General features: G+C 33.7%; 1 protein-coding gene across 1 annotated transcript; it reads left to right on the top strand.

The window, feature by feature from the left end:
- Positions 1–11,673: 11,673 nt before the first annotated feature.
- LOC131653554 (serine/threonine-protein kinase D6PKL2) lies at positions 11,674–15,578 on the top strand. Its single transcript, XM_058923734.1, has 2 exons — positions 11,674–12,418; positions 14,175–15,578. The coding sequence occupies exons 1-2, from the start codon at positions 11,844–11,846 to the stop codon at positions 14,980–14,982; spliced, it is 1,383 nt and encodes a 460-aa protein (XP_058779717.1). The 5' UTR covers positions 11,674–11,843; the 3' UTR covers positions 14,983–15,578.
- Positions 15,579–20,534: the final 4,956 nt, after the last annotated feature.

The following is a 20,534-nucleotide window of genomic DNA, read 5'->3' as shown; positions in this document are numbered from 1 at the left end:
GCAAGATCCAATGTTGTTATCTACTCCTAATCTAACAAGAAATGAGGTGATGGAGTTGAGAGAACCCTAAAATTGGCCTCCCAAAACCATAACCCTAAAAATGAAATGAAATGAAACTATATACACAAATTTGTCTCGCAGCGCTCGCCCGGCGAGCCAATTGCTCCGCCCGGCGAGACCTTTATTCCTGGCCACACAGCCTCTGCCACGTCATTAAGTGGCAAAAATATCTACTTTCGCCCGGCGAACGAATTGTTCCGCCCGGCGACTCCTTCTTCTTCCGCCCGGCGAACGAGAGGCGGCCCAAGGCAGAAACTTTGCAATTATTTTCCTCACTCGCCCGGCGAGCTAAATGCTCCGCCGGGCGAATCACACCAGCCTGCACTTTTTATTTCTTCAAATGTTTCTTCCTTTATTGATCCAAAATTGCATCTTTGAAGCTTTATTACTCAATGCTCCATACATGCTCAAATACCTACAAAATGGATGAAAAACTATTAGTCGGTACATAAATGAATCAAAAACTCGATTAAATGCAAAAGCTACATTTGTATGTAATATACACTAAAACTAGTCTAAATTGAGGAAAAAGAGAAAATAAGTGCCGCAAAACTATACACAAAATAACTACAATTTGGCACTTATCAAACTCTCCCCAACTTAAACTTGTTTGTCCTCAAACAAGAAACAAACAAAAACTCACTCAAAAGAAAGTTTGTCCTCAAACAAGACTAAACAACTCGAAATGACAAAAACGATCAATCAAAGAATCACGAAACGACAAGTTTTGAAAAACAGAAACAAATGTATGGCTCAAATGAAAAACGGTACACACAAAGTATACTACTTACCACTACTACGATGATAACATAAAATCATGAAACCAATGCTAAATACAAAATTTATGCCAAACATTCTAAAACAATGCAAGTTCACATATGAATCACACCTAGCAAAAAGAATCATCGGTAGATGAAAAACACAAAATGAAGAATTTTCACTCATCCAACAATCTTGCAAACAATAGACAAAATTATGCATTCATCTCAAAAAATTCACATTGACACATGAAAACATAAATCACAAGGGCTTTTCAAGGTTGTAATGTGGTCGGGAAAACAAAAAGGGGTGATTCCTAAAGCTAATTGAAACAAAAAACTTGCCTAATTCTAAGGGAGATATAACTTCCACAAAGTTTCAAACAATACAATTTCAATCCACTTCTTCTTTCACACCAAGTGTTACACCAAACACGCCACTTATTAACACAATTTATTCCAGACTCTTTTTGTCTTACTATTTTTTAAAGCTTTTCCTCTTTTTTTTTTTCTTTTTCTTTTTCTTTCTTTTTTTTTTTTTTTCTTTTCTTTTTCTTTTTCCTCAACACATACTCAACTAACCAAATAAGCACATAATCAATGCTCTCCCCAACTTGAATTCAACCACATCATAATATGAATACTCCCTACTTTCTAAGGCAAGGTAAAAACTCAAACAACAACGAAAGGTTGAGGGTTCAAGAAAAAAAACAACAATCAAAATCCACCAAAAAGCGAACTAATTCTCAAGTTCAAAAACGAAATGGATAATGACAAAAAGCTCAAAGGGGTTAACAAAAGATCACACACTCACAAGGTGAAATGAATATATGGCTAAGGTAGTTGTGCTCAAAATCAAACAAAATGCCTTGATCATTTTCATGCTTTCACAAAGTCAATACAAACAAAAGATTAAACATAATAACATCTAGTTAAAACAAGAATTGTGGTCTCCCGCTTATGTAAACAATGGAAAGCTTCCTCACAAAAAGGTTGGGAACTAAAGTGATTCACAAAGGAACAAGTATACAAAAGAATGAATGGCATAAAAGTTGTAAAAAGCCTAAGTATCATGAATATGCTACAATCTAGAAAGTGATAAACACATACCTCGAACGTGTACAAAATGTTAAACTCTATCATTACCATACATCCGCAAGTCGCAACGATCAAACTTGACAATTCACCAATTGCGACCTCAAGCTATCGAGCCAAACTTTGAACACAAACAATCAAAAACTAAAGAAAAATTATAAACAATTTAAAACCGTTGGGATGCCTCCCAACAAGCGCTTGTTTTACGTCGTTAGCTCGACGCCTTTATTGAGCTTAGTTAGTAACTTCCTCCATCATGCCATGGTGATGATTCACCGCGCAACCTAAAGAAAGTGTCCTAACAAAGACTCAAACACACGTTACAAAACAAGAATATTTACAACAATAAGTACAAAACACAAACGATAAGAAAAACAAAACGTTTGGTGAAATTAGTTAAACAAGTTGAAAAGTGAAGATATGACATTTAAAAACTATCCGAGTTCAACTTGTTTAATAAGTCCACCAAACTAAATTAAAACAAGTATAATTATACAAAGTATATAAATTCACAAATGTATGATGTTTATAACTCAAAAACAAAGAAACAATCGCAATGCAAAACACATCCCCGGCAACGGCGCCATTTTGTTGCGAGCGGTAAAGCGGCAAGCAAAAGTAAGTAGGATATTATTCCCGGGTGATATAGTTATATCGTATCGTAGTCCACAGAGATGTGTGCCATTCGATCAATTAATTCGTTCTTGAGTTTGGTTTTATAAATGTATAAGAGAGTAAATGTATCAACAAGAAAACTACTCATTCCTTAATAGAATAGAATTGTCAAGCTGAAATATGATCTAGTTCTCACAAACTTAAACTTATTGACCGAATATACTCAACTTGTAACCTATCAATGTTATCACATGTCAACATTACTACCACAATATTATCTAAGTGACGATCTCTCAACCACCTAAACAACACATGAGATATCTGAACTTCCCGTAGATGCCGATCTCTCAGACAAACACGACCACTCAGAAGCATTAAGCACTGACACTAAGTGATTATCAACCTAATCCATCTCTGCAATTAAGTTAATAGAAAATCATCCTAGATAAGCATTAGAGTCCTACGTCTCCATAGCGACTCAAACACAATAGCAACAAAGCAAAAATCCAAGATAATAATCCACAAAGATATGAAAGCAAGCTTTATACAACATAATGATCAACAAATATACATGAGTTCAAAGGAGATACATACAAACAACCCAACAATGGAAATTACAAAGAGAAGAGAGAAAGAGAAAGCAAACATGTCTTGGTTTGTCAACACCAATTGATGAAGAATACACTCCCAATCCACCAATTGCAAGATCCAATGTTGTTATCTACTCCTAATCTAACAAGAAATGAGGTGATGGAGTTGAGAGAACCCTAAAATTGGCCTCCCAAAACCATAACCCTAAAAATGAAATGAAATGAAACTATATACACAAATTTGTCTCGCAGCGCTCGCCCGGCGAGCCAATTGCTCCGCCCGGCGAGACCTTTATTCCTGGCCACACAGCCTCTGCCACGTCATTAAGTGGCAAAAATATCTACTTTCGCCCGGCGAACGAATTGTTCCGCCCGGCGACTCCTTCTTCTTCCGCCCGGCGAACGAGAGGCGGCCCAAGGCAGAAACTTTGCAATTATTTTCCTCACTCGCCCGGCGAGCTAAATGCTCCGCCGGGCGAATCACACCAGCCTGCACTTTTTATTTCTTCAAATGTTTCTTCCTTTATTGATCCAAAATTGCATCTTTGAAGCTTTATTACTCAATGCTCCATACATGCTCAAATACCTACAAAATGGATGAAAAACTATTAGTCGGTACATAAATGAATCAAAAACTCGATTAAATGCAAAAGCTACATATTGTATGTAATATACACTAAAACTAGTCTAAATTGAGGAAAAAGAGAAAATAAGTGCCGCAAAACTATACACAAAATAACTACAATTTGGCACTTATCAGCTTGTCGAGAATAATGGATATGGCACTACTGTCTTGGGCATCTAAATTTTAGAGATCTCAATGCATTGCAAAAGAACATATTGGTAGCCGGGTTGCCATCCATCAACATACCAATTGAAATTTGTGAAGAGTGTGTGAAATCAATGAAACACAAAGGTGGATCCAACACAGATGAAGGTTGAAGAAATAAGCATCACCTTGAGGTGGTATATTCTTATGTGTATGGGCCGATGTGAGTTGATTCATTTAGTAGAAATATATATATTTTGTCACATTTATCGACGATTATAGTAGAAAGATATGGACATACCTAATCAAGAGAAAAGATGAGGTATTCGAAGTATTTAAAAAGTTCAAGTCCATTGTTGAGTGGCAAAGTGGTCACAAGCTCAAAGTTCTCAAAACGGATGGTGGAGGCGAATATGTCTCAAGTGACTTTGGGAAGTTTTGTAATCAAAAAGGGAGAATGCATGAGGTAGTACTACCTTTTACACCACAGTAAAACGGTGTTGCCAAATGAAAGAATCGGTTAATTAAGAACATGGTGAGAAGCATGTTGAAAGGGAATAACTTTCTAAAAGAGTTAATGGGGAGAAGCGATATCCACATCTGCTTATTTGTTGAATATGTGTCCAACAAAGAAGCTTGAGAAGATAACACCAGAAGAGGCTTGGAGTAGATTCAAACTGAATCTGAACCATTTAAGAGTTTTTGGTTTTGTAGCATATTGACATGTTTTGGGACAACTTAGAAAGAAGTTGGAAGATAAGGGTGAATTGATTATACTTGTTAGGTATCACTCCACTGGAGCTAACAAACTATATGATGTTGTAAACAGAGGATTATGATCAACCAGGACATTGTGGTCGATAAATTGAAGCAAGTGCAGCGACCTGTAACTGGTTACGAGAAACCTGTAATCGGTTATTAGCAATCTATAACAGGTTACCATAAAGTTGTAACCATATTCTACAGAATTGGGAAGTGCAAAAACTCCGCATGTCGAAGCCCAAAATGAAGAGAAAGTTAGAAGATCAATAAGGCAAAAAGGTTTTCCTCAAAGATTCCAAGATTGTGAGATGTTTCGTAGAAATGAAGCTAATGATGGTGGTGATTTTGTCCATTTTGCGCTTATGGTTGAATCTCAACCCGTTAAGATGGAATAGGCTTTAAGTGATCCAAAGTGGATTTGTGATATGAAAGATGAGTTGGAATCGATTGAGAAAAACAATACTTGAGAGACAGTTCATCTACCGAAAGGAAATAAATGATTTGTGTAAGATGGGCCTATAAGGTGAAGGCAAATCCCAAAGGTGAAATAATCAAGCATAAGGCTCGATTAGTTTCAAAGGGATTCTTGCAAAGAGAAGGCACAGACTTGGAAGAGGTATTTGAACCAATTGCTAGAATTGAAACCATAAGGCTAGTTATTGATATTGCGAATAATAACAATTGGTCCATCTATCAAATGGATGTGGAATCTGCATTTCTTAACGAACCGCTTGAAGAGGAGGTTTATATAGAGTAGCCCGCTGGTTTTGTTGTGAAAAATCAAGAAGGAAGGTTCTACAAGTTGAGAAAAGCATTACATGGTTTGAAACAAGCTCCAAGATCTTGGAAAAAGGGATAAATGTCTTCCTAAAGAACATTGGCTTCAATAAATGTGTATCCAAACATGAAATTTATGTGAAAATGTATACAAGTGAATGGATGATCATCCTTTGTCTATACATAGACGATTTGTTGGTCACGGGCAGGAACACAAGGTGTATTTCTAATTTCAAAATTGAACTTATGATATAATTTGAGATGACCGACCTTAGTCTCATGACATCTTCCTTGGCATTGAGTTTCACAAGTCCAAAAAGGGACTGCTCGTGCATCAAAGAATGTATTCTTTGACCGAGCAACCTCCATACCAAGAAAATATCACATGAATCCCAAGTCCTTGATTTTAATTAAATCCCAAGACAATAACATTCTTTGATCGAGCAACTTCCATACCATTCTTCTATTTTCATAAACTCAACACAAGAGTTTTCACATGATAAAACATTATTTTATAAAACTTGTATTTGTCAAAGATATTACAATGATAAGTTGTGTATTAGATCGCTTCCTTTAAAATATTTTGTGATACTATTTAAATTTAGTAAAATAAATTATTAACCACGCATTTTTAAGATAAAACATATAAATTACAAAAATGTAACAAAGTCATACTACAATGTACAAACCATTTTAAAAATATGGTATTAAGACCATTTAAAGTTATGAATTGATGGTTAGATAATAAGGAATAAGTATTAGTTTGAATAAGGGTAGTTTAATCTATTTCATATTCTCATTGTAATTTTTATTTTTACAAGTTATGTTGTTCACATTATTGAAACACTAGTCCCCTTTTTTCTCCTTACTTTCTTATCTTTATTGTTAACATCGACATAGTTTATCAAAGTAGGAATTTTTAAAAAATGATAGAAAATAAAGGTTGGAAATGACTCGAAATGGCCTTGAATAGAAGAGAAATAAGAGAAAGCTTGAAAATGCCTAAAACTTTGGTGCAATCTGGAAAGGGGCTCAACCACTATTTTATAGTGTTGGAAATTATAACAGTTGTAAAATGGATGAGGATGACTTTGATTGCACTATTGAAAATAGGCAATTTGGTCAAACCTTGTTAAAACCTGATAAAGGAATATATTGAATGTGATAATATGTAAAGGAGTGTGCAAAAGTGAAATTTCTTGTACAAGAAAAACATGTTAATACTGATGTTCCAACATAAGAATATTACATCAAGACAAATGTTATGACATCTGATCCTGATACAGAATAATAGCATTCACCTGAGACTTTTGCACACAAATAAATAACATAATGGCAATCATCACAAATCACAGGTTGAGATTAATGACTCAAATCAAACAACAATGTCAGGACATATGTTTTAACATCATCTCCTGACAAAATAAATATTTTTCAAACTGAAAGATATGTAGAAAACTATTGCAGAATAATAATTAACATAGAAGAATTGTTAACTCCATTCAGTGCAACAATACCTAATTTGGGGGCTACCAAGCCAGGAAGAAAATCCAATATCAGCAGTATTAGTTCAAAGCTTAAACAGTCCCACATTACAACTTCTAGCCTAATCCCTACTCAGTGCTACTTTTGCCTAGAAATCAACATCTAGACATGGGAAGTCGACATCCCACTTCCAATCACTGCAGTGATAAAAGACAGTTACAATCCAGCAACTATAAACAACTTGTTACAATCACAACAACAAGGATCAAAACAAGTCACAATCTTAGTGACAAAACTCGTCACAAACTATTGACAAATGAAGACTACACTTCAAGTAAATAATACTTAGTCTTGCTTCATAACTTCAACTAAGAACATAACTTGATCTTGCCTAAAAGATTTGATCAAGAACAACATTCAAATCTATGCTTAAAAGCTTAAAGAGTAAGGACAACACTCAACTCATTACTTAAATGCTTATGAGTGAGAACATAACGTCTACCACAAGTATCAGAAGATACAAGCATGACTTGCACACACACAAAAGACTCTCAAAACTACAGACCTAAGACTTCCCCTAATTTTACAATTGTGTGAGATTTTTTACATTAGGTTATGGTTCTCTTTAAATAGTCTTTAGCAATCCACGGGCTCCAAAACATCTACCCAAATATTACTTGATGCACACGTTGAGAATTGCAACAAGTCTGTAGATAATTCTCTTCTAATCTTGGAACAAATCTTTAAGTTTCCTAAATTGTCCAATCACCCAATTTTAAAAACTTTAATACTAACTTGACTTGATTCTCTAGTTCCATATTAAATCTATTTGACCTGCGAACATTATTGAGATATATCTGAAAGAAATATCACCAAATCAAATCAAATATGTCAATATTTAAAATAGCTTGTACTGGTTCAGAATGTCATGACATCTGTTAGAACATTTGTCTTTAATGTAAGCTCGAATTCGGATGTTTCACTATAATCAAGATGTTACAACATATTGCTCAGCATCTGTCAAGGACCATGTTTTAGCAAAATTGTTGTCGACCTCAAAACCATGGAACTAACAAAAAGGAATATATTGCACGTAGGAAATGTTTTAAAAACCATCAAACCTAGTGACTCTATCTGTAAAAAAAATCATGACACTTACAAAATTAGTATTGTGTGAAATCTCTCATATTTGGGCTTTTATATTTTTTTTCACTTCACGCACAAGCATTCTAAGTATTCCAGCAATCCTCCACTTGAATTCAAGAATATATCACAAGTTTTTTTAAGATTGTGCATAAACATAAATTTCTCCCGACTTAAATCTTTGCACAATGAATATGATCCAAAATTTGCTAGAGTGACGCGTTGTCTTGAACTCTATATGTGGCATAAAAATACAAACAAATTTTTCATACGTGTATTCTCAAAATGCTTGTGCAGTAAAGACTCTCACATCAATTCCAATACATATATTAAGGCCCTGCCTAGAATTCCATAGGAAGAAATCCTCACATACACATTCCCGTTATTCTATAGAGCGTATTGTTGTACCTAGGTAGTCCATTTCACACATAGTATGAATATCTTTAAGAATATATATATATATATATATATATATATATATATATATATATATATATATATATATATATATATATATATATATATATTCCATCCTTTCATCACTTTGGGAATCATGATTCTTTGGTAGCATGCTTGTTTCTTATTACTTCATAACTTGTTATTACTCATTTAATTTAAGTATTGGGATCTTCAGTTCTTTATGTTTAGTTACCATCAAACATGATTCATTTTCCTAAAGGTAATGGTAGGGGTGTTCAAAACTAAACCGGCCCAAACTCAAACCTATTATGCCTTAGCCTTACGATTACGAATAATTTTCCATTCCTCACACTAAAGGTTTTAGTTTAAGTTTTCTCAAATCTCACCTTGTGGTATCGTGTCTTTTTCTCATCTTCTTTTTCAAGTACATATCACCTATTCTTCCCTGGTCTCTTATCTCTTAAGTTATTTCTTTTTCATCTTATTTCTTTTTCTCATATAAATTATTTTTTTAATACTCCTCTTATTATCTAATATCTCCTCTCTTTTACTTTTTCTTTTTCATCTTCTCTAATCTTTCACCTTTTTTTTTCTATTTCGTTATAATGTTTTTGATATTGTTTTATGCTACTATTTTATGTTTTTTATTCCATTTTTATCTAATCTTATTTATGTATATTAAATGAAATTTTGTTGTCTAAGTATGATGAGTTGTGTTGTTATTTGATAACGCATAAATGATTAAATAAAAAGTTATGTTGTTATTTGATAACGCATAAATGATTAAATAAAAAGTTATGTTGTCATCTATATGTGTATGAACGGCTCAATAATATTTTTTTAAAAAAATCGAACCAACCCAAGCCGCATTGGTTTGGTTTGGTTCTGTTTTATTTCTAAAAGCCAACTGAACCGTACAATTTTTTCTCTTGCGGTTTGGATGATTTTTTACGTAAAAACCGCTCAGATTGCACCGCGAACACCCCTAGGTAAGAGTCTCATCTTATGTGATATTTTCTAGACTCTCTCTCTCTCTCTCTCTTGATAACGCTTTGCTGAAGGAATAACTGAATTTTAATCAATGCGTACATGGTTCACTCTAAAAATTTTGCTTAAGAGTAACCCTATAATAATATTGTTCTTAGGCCATATTCATAATCACTTATAGTTGTAATAACGTTTCTCTTTTTTTCAATGTATTATTGCGATGGATCACCCTAACTTGTATTGGTTTTTTCCATGGAGAAATCTTTGCTATCAAGAAAATATATGAAAATACTTCAATTCATTGTACATATTCGATATATATATATATATATATATATATATATATATATATATATATATATATATATATATATATATATATATATATATATATATATATATATATATATGTTTTAGGTATGATCATAACTACATTGACATATTTCCATCTTAAGTATGTGTAGTGTGATAGATCAAGAATAACATAAGAGATGAAAGATTAAGGATTATTAGTGTGAGACAATTCAATAAGCAAGTCAATAAATGGCTTAGCAAATCAAAATAAAGTTTTTTCAAGGAAAATCATATACCAATAATTCTCTAAAAAAAACCACTAAATAGTTAGGCAAATCGAATCAAAGAGTATGTGGTTTTTAAAGAGATTTTTTTTTGTGAGTATGATGATTCGCTATTGAATCACAATGGATTTAGTGATCTTGGAATGAGCTAGCTAATACTTCATTACGAAGAGACATCACTTCTATAAGTGGTCCTCAGTTTGCTTAATGAATTCCACTTTCCTACGAACTATATAAAACATCTCATAATAAGTGTTTTGAGGATTTTCACATTTTTTTAGAGATGGAAATGCAAGGAAAAACAAAGAAAATGAAGCTAATAAGATGGAACATTGGAAGTTTATTTCATCAAACTTGAATGCAATTTCATCTTTATTTCATCTATTTGTAAAGTTATCATGAATACGAGTAGCTAATTTCTCTCTCTGTTGGAATTAAGTGTAATTATAGTTATAAATATTTTGTAAATTTTTAGTATTAATTATTAGATATAGTCTTGATTTCAGTATATTAGTGTACATACCAAAAATACTTAAGGTGGCATGGGAGGTCGGCATGGACATAAGCGGCTATCGCAGTGAGGATGGTTTGACGGCGTATCATCGATAGGTCGGATACTTCTTCTCTAGTCGGATAATCTCCTCTACTCGACAAGCCCCTAAACTCAGAGGGGTTCTCCATTTTTCACTTTGGTAGCCGGTTGTCCTAATCGACTAGGCCGATTACCAATTTGGGATGCGCTTGGGCCGTTACAGGCTTTACACTTCACTAAATGGAGGCCGACAAAGGTTATGATAGTTACGATAGCTGCTCATTATTAAGGGACTCCTAAGGTCGCTTCATTAATGTTGCGGTTCATCATTCTGGAGATATAAATAGAACTCTCAATCGAGATAAGCAAGACATTCTCACATCTTGAGTTCACGCATACAGTTATGTGTGACTCAGATCTCTAAAGAAACCAGTCTAACTTATTTTATAATATTGTATTGTAAATAATACAATACAATTTCTCTTTTATTTCTTCTATTAAATAACATTCTAAAATTTTATCTCATTTTAATTAATTTTTTCTATGTATTTACAATAGTGAATGAATTCATGATAGGTAATCCACAATTTCCATTTCCATCAAGACAATTAAAGTGCTCATTACATGATTAAATTTGACATTCTTCTAAGTTCTAAAACAACTTTTATGTGTACAAACTTTAAGGTTGGAATTATTTTTCTTCTAATTTTATAACCCACAACAAGAAGATAACTTAGACAATTTTTCAATAAATATAATTTAAATCAATATTATTAGGTTTAACGACAACATTAAAATTTAAATTTTAAATCTTTTATATTATTTTTTTATTATCATTACTATCATTTTGTTTGTATATTAAAAAAATTAATATTTTCTCTTAAATTTCAATCTAAAAAAACTTCATATGTATATATAAAATTTTAATTATTATTGTTTATTTTTATAGAAAAAAAGAAAAAAAATATTAAAAATTGGAAAATGTTTCATAATGAAGGTTAGAGTAGTAAAATTGGTACGATCATTAAAAAAATAATTATAAAACCATGATTACAAAAATCATATAAAGAAATTTGATATCATCATTAGAAACATTACTATAAATAAATATATATCACAAATTATAATCATGAAGACACATTTAAAACCGATAATGGAAATGAAAAAAGACCCATTTTCAAAATGACTTTTCACTTCCTCTCTCATTACTCTCACTCTCTTCTTCTTCAACTCAACTGAACCATTTCCATTTTCTTCTCTCTTCCCAACGCAATGGAACCATGGCTCGACGATCTAACCGACGACCTCCAAAGCCTAAGCTTCGCCTCCACCACCACCACAACTGCCACCACCGCCGACATCAAACGCAGCACAAGCTTCAGTTCCGAAACAACCACAAACGCCTCAACTTCCACAAGATCCCTTCCTCCAACCACCAAACCTCACGCTCCTTCCTCCGACCCTCGCTGGTCCGCCATTCACCGGATCCGATCAGAGTCACCTTCCCGTCGCATCCTTCCTTCCGACCTCCGTTTCTCCCGCCGTCTCGGTTCCGGTGATATCAGTTCCGTTTATCTCGCGGAACTCAACGACGACGGGAAAATCCCGGCGATGTTCGCCGCGAAGGTGATGGATAAGAAGGAGCTTATTAGTAGGAGTAAGGAAGGAAGAGCGAAGACGGAGAGAGAGATACTCGAATCTCTTGATCATCCGTTTTTGCCTACTCTTTATGCTACAATCGACGCCGCGAAATGGCTTTGTTTGTTAACGGAGTTTTGTCCCGGCGGCGATCTTCACGTTCTCCGGCAACGCCAGCAGAACAAACGCTTCACTGAATCCGCCGTGAGGTGCGCACTTCACTCCGTTTCCATTTTAGCATCTTCATTAATATTATATTTTTATTATTAATATATTATTATCGTTTAGTTTAGTGAGAGCGTTTAGTGAGAGTGAGTGATTGAGTGTGGGAATGTCCAGAGAAGCGTTGGTGGAAATCTTAAGAAACTGAACCGTTATCGTAATTTATAACAGAGTAATGAAGAAATGAAAGTGACGGTTATTTTGTTCATGTTTGCTTTGTAGGCTCCATAACCACCATTCTTCTCATTCCTCCGTTTTCCTCTTTCGCTATATGTGGGACCCACTATATGTCACCGTCGTTTGTGTTCTTTGATATGATTAGTGTTTATGTCTATAATTAACCAAATCATAAAAAAAGAAAAAGTTTGTAATAATAATTGAGATGCTAAAAATAGAGATTAAGGAAATTAAAATTTGGTTATTTAATGCATTGATTGATCCAATAATAATAATTGTAATGATTATAATATTAATTACTTCTTGAATAAAGTAGTTCTCTGCGATGATTTTTTTTCCTATGAAAATTGTACAAAAGTGTTAAAGTCAACGAAAAAATAAATTTTGATGTGGCTTTCTAGCTTTGGCTCATCACTTAAACCGTGATTAATTGCATGACGTGTTGGTTAATTTAATTACTACACTAGTTGAACAAAATTGGAATAAAATAAAAAGAATTTAGAGGGACCTAAGTAATATTTTATTGTAGAATCCATAAACTTTTGCTGAATTTCTGGGTTTTATTTATATAAATTGAATGAAAGGTTAAGATCTTGCCATGGTCCCTTTTTTTCTGAAGTTACGTAATTACTCTGTTTTTTCATGTTGGTTCATACATGTTATTTCTGTATGGGGCCAACAAAAAATTGTGCTTATAAGGTTGTCTTTTTCGTTACGGTTCAAGACTTTTTATTACATTTTGTTTTTTAGCTGAGGATGTTTGTGAGTGGTTTAGAAAACTCTGTATACACACAATACCAACAAAAGCAAGCAAAGGCCTAATCTTCTTTCATATATGCATTTAACTCTAATTCTGTTGGAAAAATATTATTTCCAAGTAAAAAAAGTTATTTTGCTTTTTTATGGAAAAAAATAGAGTAATATTATTATGCTGTCTTTAGAATTGGATAAAGAGTTATTTTCCAGCTTTTGCTTTATTGTCATTATTTGCACGTCTTATAAGAAACACGCAACTTTTTGAATTAACTCTTGTGACATACATAGGCCAGTGTCCCTGACAGTGTTTTATATTTGCCTTTTTGCGATGTGAAAATGCTAGCATCTCACTGAGGATAATGTTGTAATTGTGCATTTAATTTTTAAATTTTTTTTTAGGATTTAATTTTTAAAAGTTAAAAACTACTTTAACTAAGGTAGAAACCAATTTCTCAAAATGAAATTCATATTCCTAGAGGAATAATGGGGTATGAGGTTTTCTGGTCTTGTTTTCTTCTGTGAAGTGGCTAGTGTTAGCCGAACATGCATTAGAGTAGGATCCCCACAGGGTATAAGACAAGCTGATTTATGTTCCTGTCTGATCCTCATGGTTCCTTTGGTAGGCCTAACAACCGAAATTCTTAAATGCATTCTTCGGGTCATGTTGGCCAATAATATAACCTTCCATAGCTTACAGATAGCGTTATCACAATCTTTATGCCAAATACAGGCCACGCATCTACCTTAGCTTAGACTAATTATTGATTGGTGGTTTAATTAATGCTAATTAACTCTAAATAATTTTTGCAGATTCTATGCATCAGAGGTGTTAATGGCCCTTGAATACCTTCACATGTTGGGAATAGTATACCGTGATCTCAAACCAGAGAACGTGTTAGTTAGATCAGATGGCCATATAATGCTCACAGACTTCGACCTCTCCTTAAAATGCGATGACAATTCCACACCAACAGCACAGATAATAATCTCCAGTCAAGACTCTCCTCAAGTAGCCCCACAGAAAAACCCCCACTCCGAACCCTCCCAATTCGCTTCATCTTCATGCATAATCCCCAACTGTATAGTCCCAGCTGTATCCTGTTTCCAACCAAAACGCAAGCGAAAGAAGAAACAAACTCAACTTCACGGCCCTGAGTTTGTTGCTGAACCTATTGATGTTCGCTCCATGTCATTCGTTGGGACACACGAATACTTAGCTCCTGAAATAGTGTCTGGTGAGGGACACGGTAGTGCTGTGGATTGGTGGACCTTAGGGATATTTATATTTGAATTATTCTACGGCGTCACACCTTTTCGAGGCTTGGATAATGAACTCACTCTAGCAAACATCGTGGCTCGAGCTTTGGAGTTCCCAAAGGAACCCACCGTGCCAGCCACGGCAAAAGATCTTATCTCACAGTTATTGATTAAGGACCCAGCAAGGAGGTTGGGATCAATAATGGGAGCTTCTACAATCAAACACCACTCATTTTTCCAAGGTGTGAATTGGGCATTGTTAAGGTGTACAACTCCACCTTATGTTCCACCACCTTATACTAAAGATAAAGAAGATGTATCTGATGAAAGTTGTCCACAAACTCCTGTTGATTATTATTGATGATTTAGGAGAGGAGGAAAGTACAGTTAGCTAGCTAGTTAAGTTTAAGAAAATTCAATTATATTTCTCTTTTCTTTTTTAATTTAATTTGTCACAATACTCTTGTCTTTATATTTAATAGGCTTTGTGAACCAAACTATGTTGATTAAGGTTGATGACAAATTAAATTAACGAGTGCTCTGCTCGAGCACAGCAAAATATATCATATTATGGAGATGGGTTTGAGTATATTATAATACAGCTGGTAAAAGCACTTGCACATGACTTTAATATTTTAACTACATTTCTAGATGATTTTTGGGTAGATGCGATTGCTAAGGTCAAACAGAGATATGGGTTACACAACACTGAAATCTAACAAATAATGTAGAAATAACAGGTGACATTGACTTGGGAAGAGCATGAATGAACGAGAAAACCGCTGGCATATGTGGCTACTTGTGTACAAAACCATGTAAATTTATGTTTTTTGTGGCCTTTTATTTGTGGAAGAACATGCATCTGACCACGTGGAATGTTGTGTGTTATGTACACAAGACAACCGTGGTGCTTGTTTGTATTGTAGCCACTAGCTTGTGATTTGCTAGTGAGAGTGAGAACCAGCCACCCTTTCTTTTCAGCTTCTGATCATTTAGAAACATACTGTTTTCAACATGATTGGCTTTGGATATTCCCCTGTTCCATTTCTACGGTAGGTCTGCTGTGAGATTGAGCCTCCTATAAAATATCCGTGCAAAAAATTAACTTTTTAAGTTGAATTTGGATCCTCTCATGCTGTTTTGGTGCAGCCCTCTCTCCTTTTCCTAATCTAATGGTTGATTGTAACATCATGAAGAAACAATAGTGCAAAAAAGAGAGAGAAAGAAATGGATGAATGGTTGAGATGAGAGCATGACAGAAAAATGAGAGAGATAGCATGAGAGGATCCAAATCCTTTTAAGTTTGATTTGTTGCCACTATTTTAAACAACTTGATGCAATATCTAATGGAAATAACCACAAATGCTTTTCATGATTGATTTAGAACGGCCTTAATCTTCAAGTGGTTGTGATGGTGGTACGATAATGAACTCATTGACGAGGGGCGTTGAATGCTGAATTTGATATTAGGAGGTGTAGTTACAAACACCTAGACGATCAAATCAGTAAAGGTCGTGAAAGCGAGATTTGTGATTTTAGTATATAATGTGTATCTAAGTGCCCTTCGTACATTAGGATTTATAACTATAGTTTTAAGATTTACGGGCCTTAAAACTTTATCTAGGACAATTGTTTCGTAGGACATGTTTCATGAGATCATGTGGTTCTGTTCATCTAACGGGTCATATGGGACGTTAATCTATGATCCTCTTGCCTCTAGAATATGTCCACCACTTGGTTTATCCCTTCTCCTAAAATTCAGGTCGACTTCTCCCACACATATTTGACATGGGACCAGTGCAAGACAATTTCCTCTCATTCTTTGGTAGGTGGGGTCAGGTTATGCCTTTATTTTGAGACTATAAAGTTGATATAGAGTTTTTTTCTACGGACAACGCATGTGATCATGACATTGGTGGGACAACTGGTTTGTTTTGGGATCTAGGTAATTCTCACCTATGGAAATTTTAAAGGGTCTTAATGTTCGTTCAAACCCTATTGTTGCATCTATCCATGTTTGTCATCGGGGGATGAGGACTCAAAGTGACCTTTACTCTCTCTTCTTTTATCATGTGGACTATATATATGCGGTTAAGAAATTTAGATTGAGGTCTATGATGGTTATGTGAAACAATGTGCTTGTAGGTACAATAAGTAATGGATACCAAATCAATCAATAGTTGTTTAGTTTTTTATCATGCCTTGGTTTTGATGATGATGACAACACTTGAAGTCAAGCATCTGTTGAAGAGATGGATCAAGCAGTCAAAGATGCACAAGACAGTTGATCAAGCCATTCTTTCGAATCAAGTTAAGGACATTTGTTTTAAAGTAATCAATGTATTCCGACGAATCTTAAGTGAAGACTCGGGGTTTATGATCACCGTTGAGTTAAACTTTCAACATCTCAAATGATGCCAACTGAAATGAAGATATCTCAACCCTTGTCAAAAAAAGATTCAAGATTCCTACTTGTTGATAAAGTCAAAGATAATGATTGTAAGACTTAGAGCTTTAAAGTATAAAAGAGAGGAAGTGTGAAAACTCGCATGATCGTATCCGGTTGAGTGATCAGTATCTTGTAAAAATACAAGAGCATTTTCGAAAGTACTATGGCAAGATCTCTCTCTCTCACATACGCTAAATTTATTAAGAAGCCTTTTTTATTAAAATCACCAAAATAATGTTTTTGAGACCTAGTAAGTTGAATAAGTGATTGTCCATGAAATTCTATTCTCATAAGGACAAATGTTGGACCAGATGTCTAGGACAACGTTTACAACTAGTTTATGATGTATGACAAATACTAGGGATAAATATTAGATCAAATGTTTGAGACACTGTATACTAGAAAAAAAACCAGTTTGCAAGTAAGATGGTAGATACAGAAAAAAATATATAACATAAGAGAATTGGTAACCCAGTTCGGTGAAACTAAACCTACGTTTGGAGGGTACTTAACCCAAAAAAAGAAATTCATTATGTCAAATTAGTACAATTTGTCTTATAGGAATAACAACTCCATGTTGTTCAATACCTCTTTCTAATTCGAGTGACTTTCTATTTAGGCCTCTATATAGAACTTTTTGACTCCTAATAGTTAGAAGGACAAAAGGGCTTACTCTGAAATCTCTCAGTTCAAGGCCATTTTCCTAATACTACCCGTGAAGCTTCGAAGTGTTTAGACAATAATATGATTCAAAAGATAGCAATCAATCACATTGCTAACTTTCCAAAAATTACGCTCATAATCATAACCTGCTGTCAAAGGCCAGATGTTGCACACATGCTGGACTTTCAGTTCAACATCTCTCCTTTTGATAGGATTATGAATCTTTTGAACAAATCTTTACTTGATATAACTCATAATTCCAAATTCTCAAGTAAATGACTCCGAATACATCTCTTGCTAGAACTAAACCACACTTTTAAATCTTGGATTAAAAACTTTTCATTAAGTGCAAATTTCATATTTTGTAATTAAAATAAATCACATTAAATCTCTTCATGGAATATTTGTGTAATTAACTCTTTAGCATAATTTTGGATAAAACTGAATCAAGTATATCTTCAAAGCATATCCAACTAAATCTTTTCTTCAGTATAAATCCAATCAAATATTCCAACTTTAAATCTTTTTAATTAATCAGTATCTAATTAAATCTTCTTCAAACTTATGGATTAATAAAATATTTTTAACAAATCTTATTGAATACTATTTGCTAAATGATACATCATCCAGGGATCAAACATCCAAAAGCACAGATTCACTCACAAGATCAAACATCAAAAAACATAGATTCACTCACAAGTATTGGTCTGTAGACTGAGGCCAAATGCTAGAACGCATACTAGAATGTCTTATTTCACTTGTTGCCTCTACACAAAAGACATCTTGTACATATGTTGTTTTACCTAATGCATCCAATCAAAAGGAACGACAGTCTACTTAATTAAGATTTTTTCTAGCCTGTCTAATCAATTAGATTTAAAGCATAATCTGTTAGATGACGCATAATCGATTCTATAATGGATTATGAGAATCTCTTAATGATTAGTAACAACTCTCTATATAAAATGTTTGTGTTGGACATCAACAATCGATTTTTTGTATTGCCCAATTGATTAGCCTAATCTTTAGGTCATTCATTTACCTCATGAATTGTTTCCAATTTTACACAATTTTTTCGCCTATAAATAGAGAGATTCTCTATCATTTCAAATCATCTAGAAAACTTAAAAAACCTCACTTTTCATTTCTCTCTTAACCTCTCTAAATTTTTTCATACTTTTCTCAAATATTTTAGCCATAAAATTTTGAGAGTGTTCTTGAATCTAGTGAGGAATATTTTTCTTGGAGAGGGCATAATTATAAATTTATTAAGAGTATAATTTTCTCTTGAGTAAGTTATCCTTCTATAGGAAGTGATTATTTTGGTTAAGAGCTAAACCATTTAAAAAACTCTTATTTATATATAGGGGATTATTTTAAGTGTCTCTTTGGTTCGCGAGCTCCGCCACTGAAGTAAAGCTCTATTTGATTTTGTGGAAATCAACAAGTAAAAATCTCCACAATGGTTATTGAGCTTAGTTCGATTAATAGGTCTATCAATTCGAGATCAATCCATTTTAAAATTTCAGTTGGTTTATGAGTTTAGTTTGATATAAAATCCCGGTGAGTTTGAGATCAACCCATTGAAAATATCGATTCGGTTCGTGGTCAGCCTGTGTAAAACCTTGGTTTGTTTTTGTGAAGATGGTGTAGAAGATTGCTTCACTAGTTTACCTTTACGCCTATATTTTGCAAAAATATTAAGTCATTTAGTTGATTTTATTTGAAATAAGACTCTAAAATTGTAATATCAGGGTTGTGATTCATATTTTTAGAATTATTATGTTTGATGTTATGTTTCAAATGAAGTACTCAACTATGAAAAGAATTATGTTATTCATGTTACTGTGATGCTTTATTTTCTTTAACTAACTATTATTCAGTAATTGATGTTTTATATTAATAAAAAGGAAAGAGAATAAAATTTTGGGGTTTAGGATGTCACACTTAGTACCTCAAAACTTACTCTTATTATTTTTATAAAAGTCTGACCAAGACCAGGAAAACCCTAGATTGGACGGGCTTTCACATTTTCACATATTCAAACCTTCAAATTTAAATATCATAGCTATATGTCTTCAATTCAATTGCTTGACTCAACAATGTTAAGCATTTTTAATTGGAACTTGATATCTTTGACTGATGAGGCTTGTGGTATCTTGTTTGGATGTCATCATTAAGAACTATTGGAGAATACAGCCACCCCCACCTTTGGCAACTGTCACAAAGAACTTACTAACTCATTAACACCAAATACTATTTTGACTTATGTAGTTGTCATATTTTAAACTGCTTGACAATCATCAAAATGAAATGAAGGTTATGCTTCTACAAGATATAGCTCTACAATAGATATGTCGAGGAAAATCATCTTGGCAATCATATAAGCGCATATACGACTTTTTATTCTTCTAATTGTATAACCATACTTGGAGCTATTCAAACTTATTTTTCTTCTACTTCACAACTTTGATGGATTGCAGATGCATTCAAAGTATACCTCAAAAATATATTCCAACATCAGACATTATAAATCTAAAAACATAATGATAAATATATAACAATGACAATTGCCAATAAGCCTATGTTTAGGATATTATGACTGATGAGTGCACTGCTAGAAAGTTGCGCATCTCTTATGCAAGGGTGTTGGTTGAGGTTGATATCACCCAACCGGTTAAAAGAGGTGTGGCCATAAAAGATCATAATGGTAGGGAGTGGGAACAAAAGATAGACTATGAATGGAGGCCAAAATACTGCCATACTTGCTTGAGAATAAGACATGATTGCTCGAGTAAACA

Source organism: Vicia villosa, linkage group LG2 (genome assembly GCF_029867415.1).
Source record: "Vicia villosa cultivar HV-30 ecotype Madison, WI linkage group LG2, Vvil1.0, whole genome shotgun sequence".
NCBI lineage: Eukaryota > Viridiplantae > Streptophyta > Magnoliopsida > Fabales > Fabaceae > Vicia > Vicia villosa.
The sequence above is the reverse complement of the archived record's forward strand: the minus strand, read 5'-3'. Positions and strand labels throughout refer to the sequence as shown.

Excerpts from the sequence above, each read along its gene's own strand:
- LOC131653554 (XM_058923734.1), top strand. The coding sequence starts at position 11,844 with ATGGAACCATGGCTCGACGATCTAACCGACGACCTCCAAAGCCTAAGC. Across the intron at positions 12,419-14,174 it reads TTCACTGAATCCGCCGTGAG|ATTCTATGCATCAGAGGTGT; the intron begins GTGCGCACTTCA and ends TAATTTTTGCAG.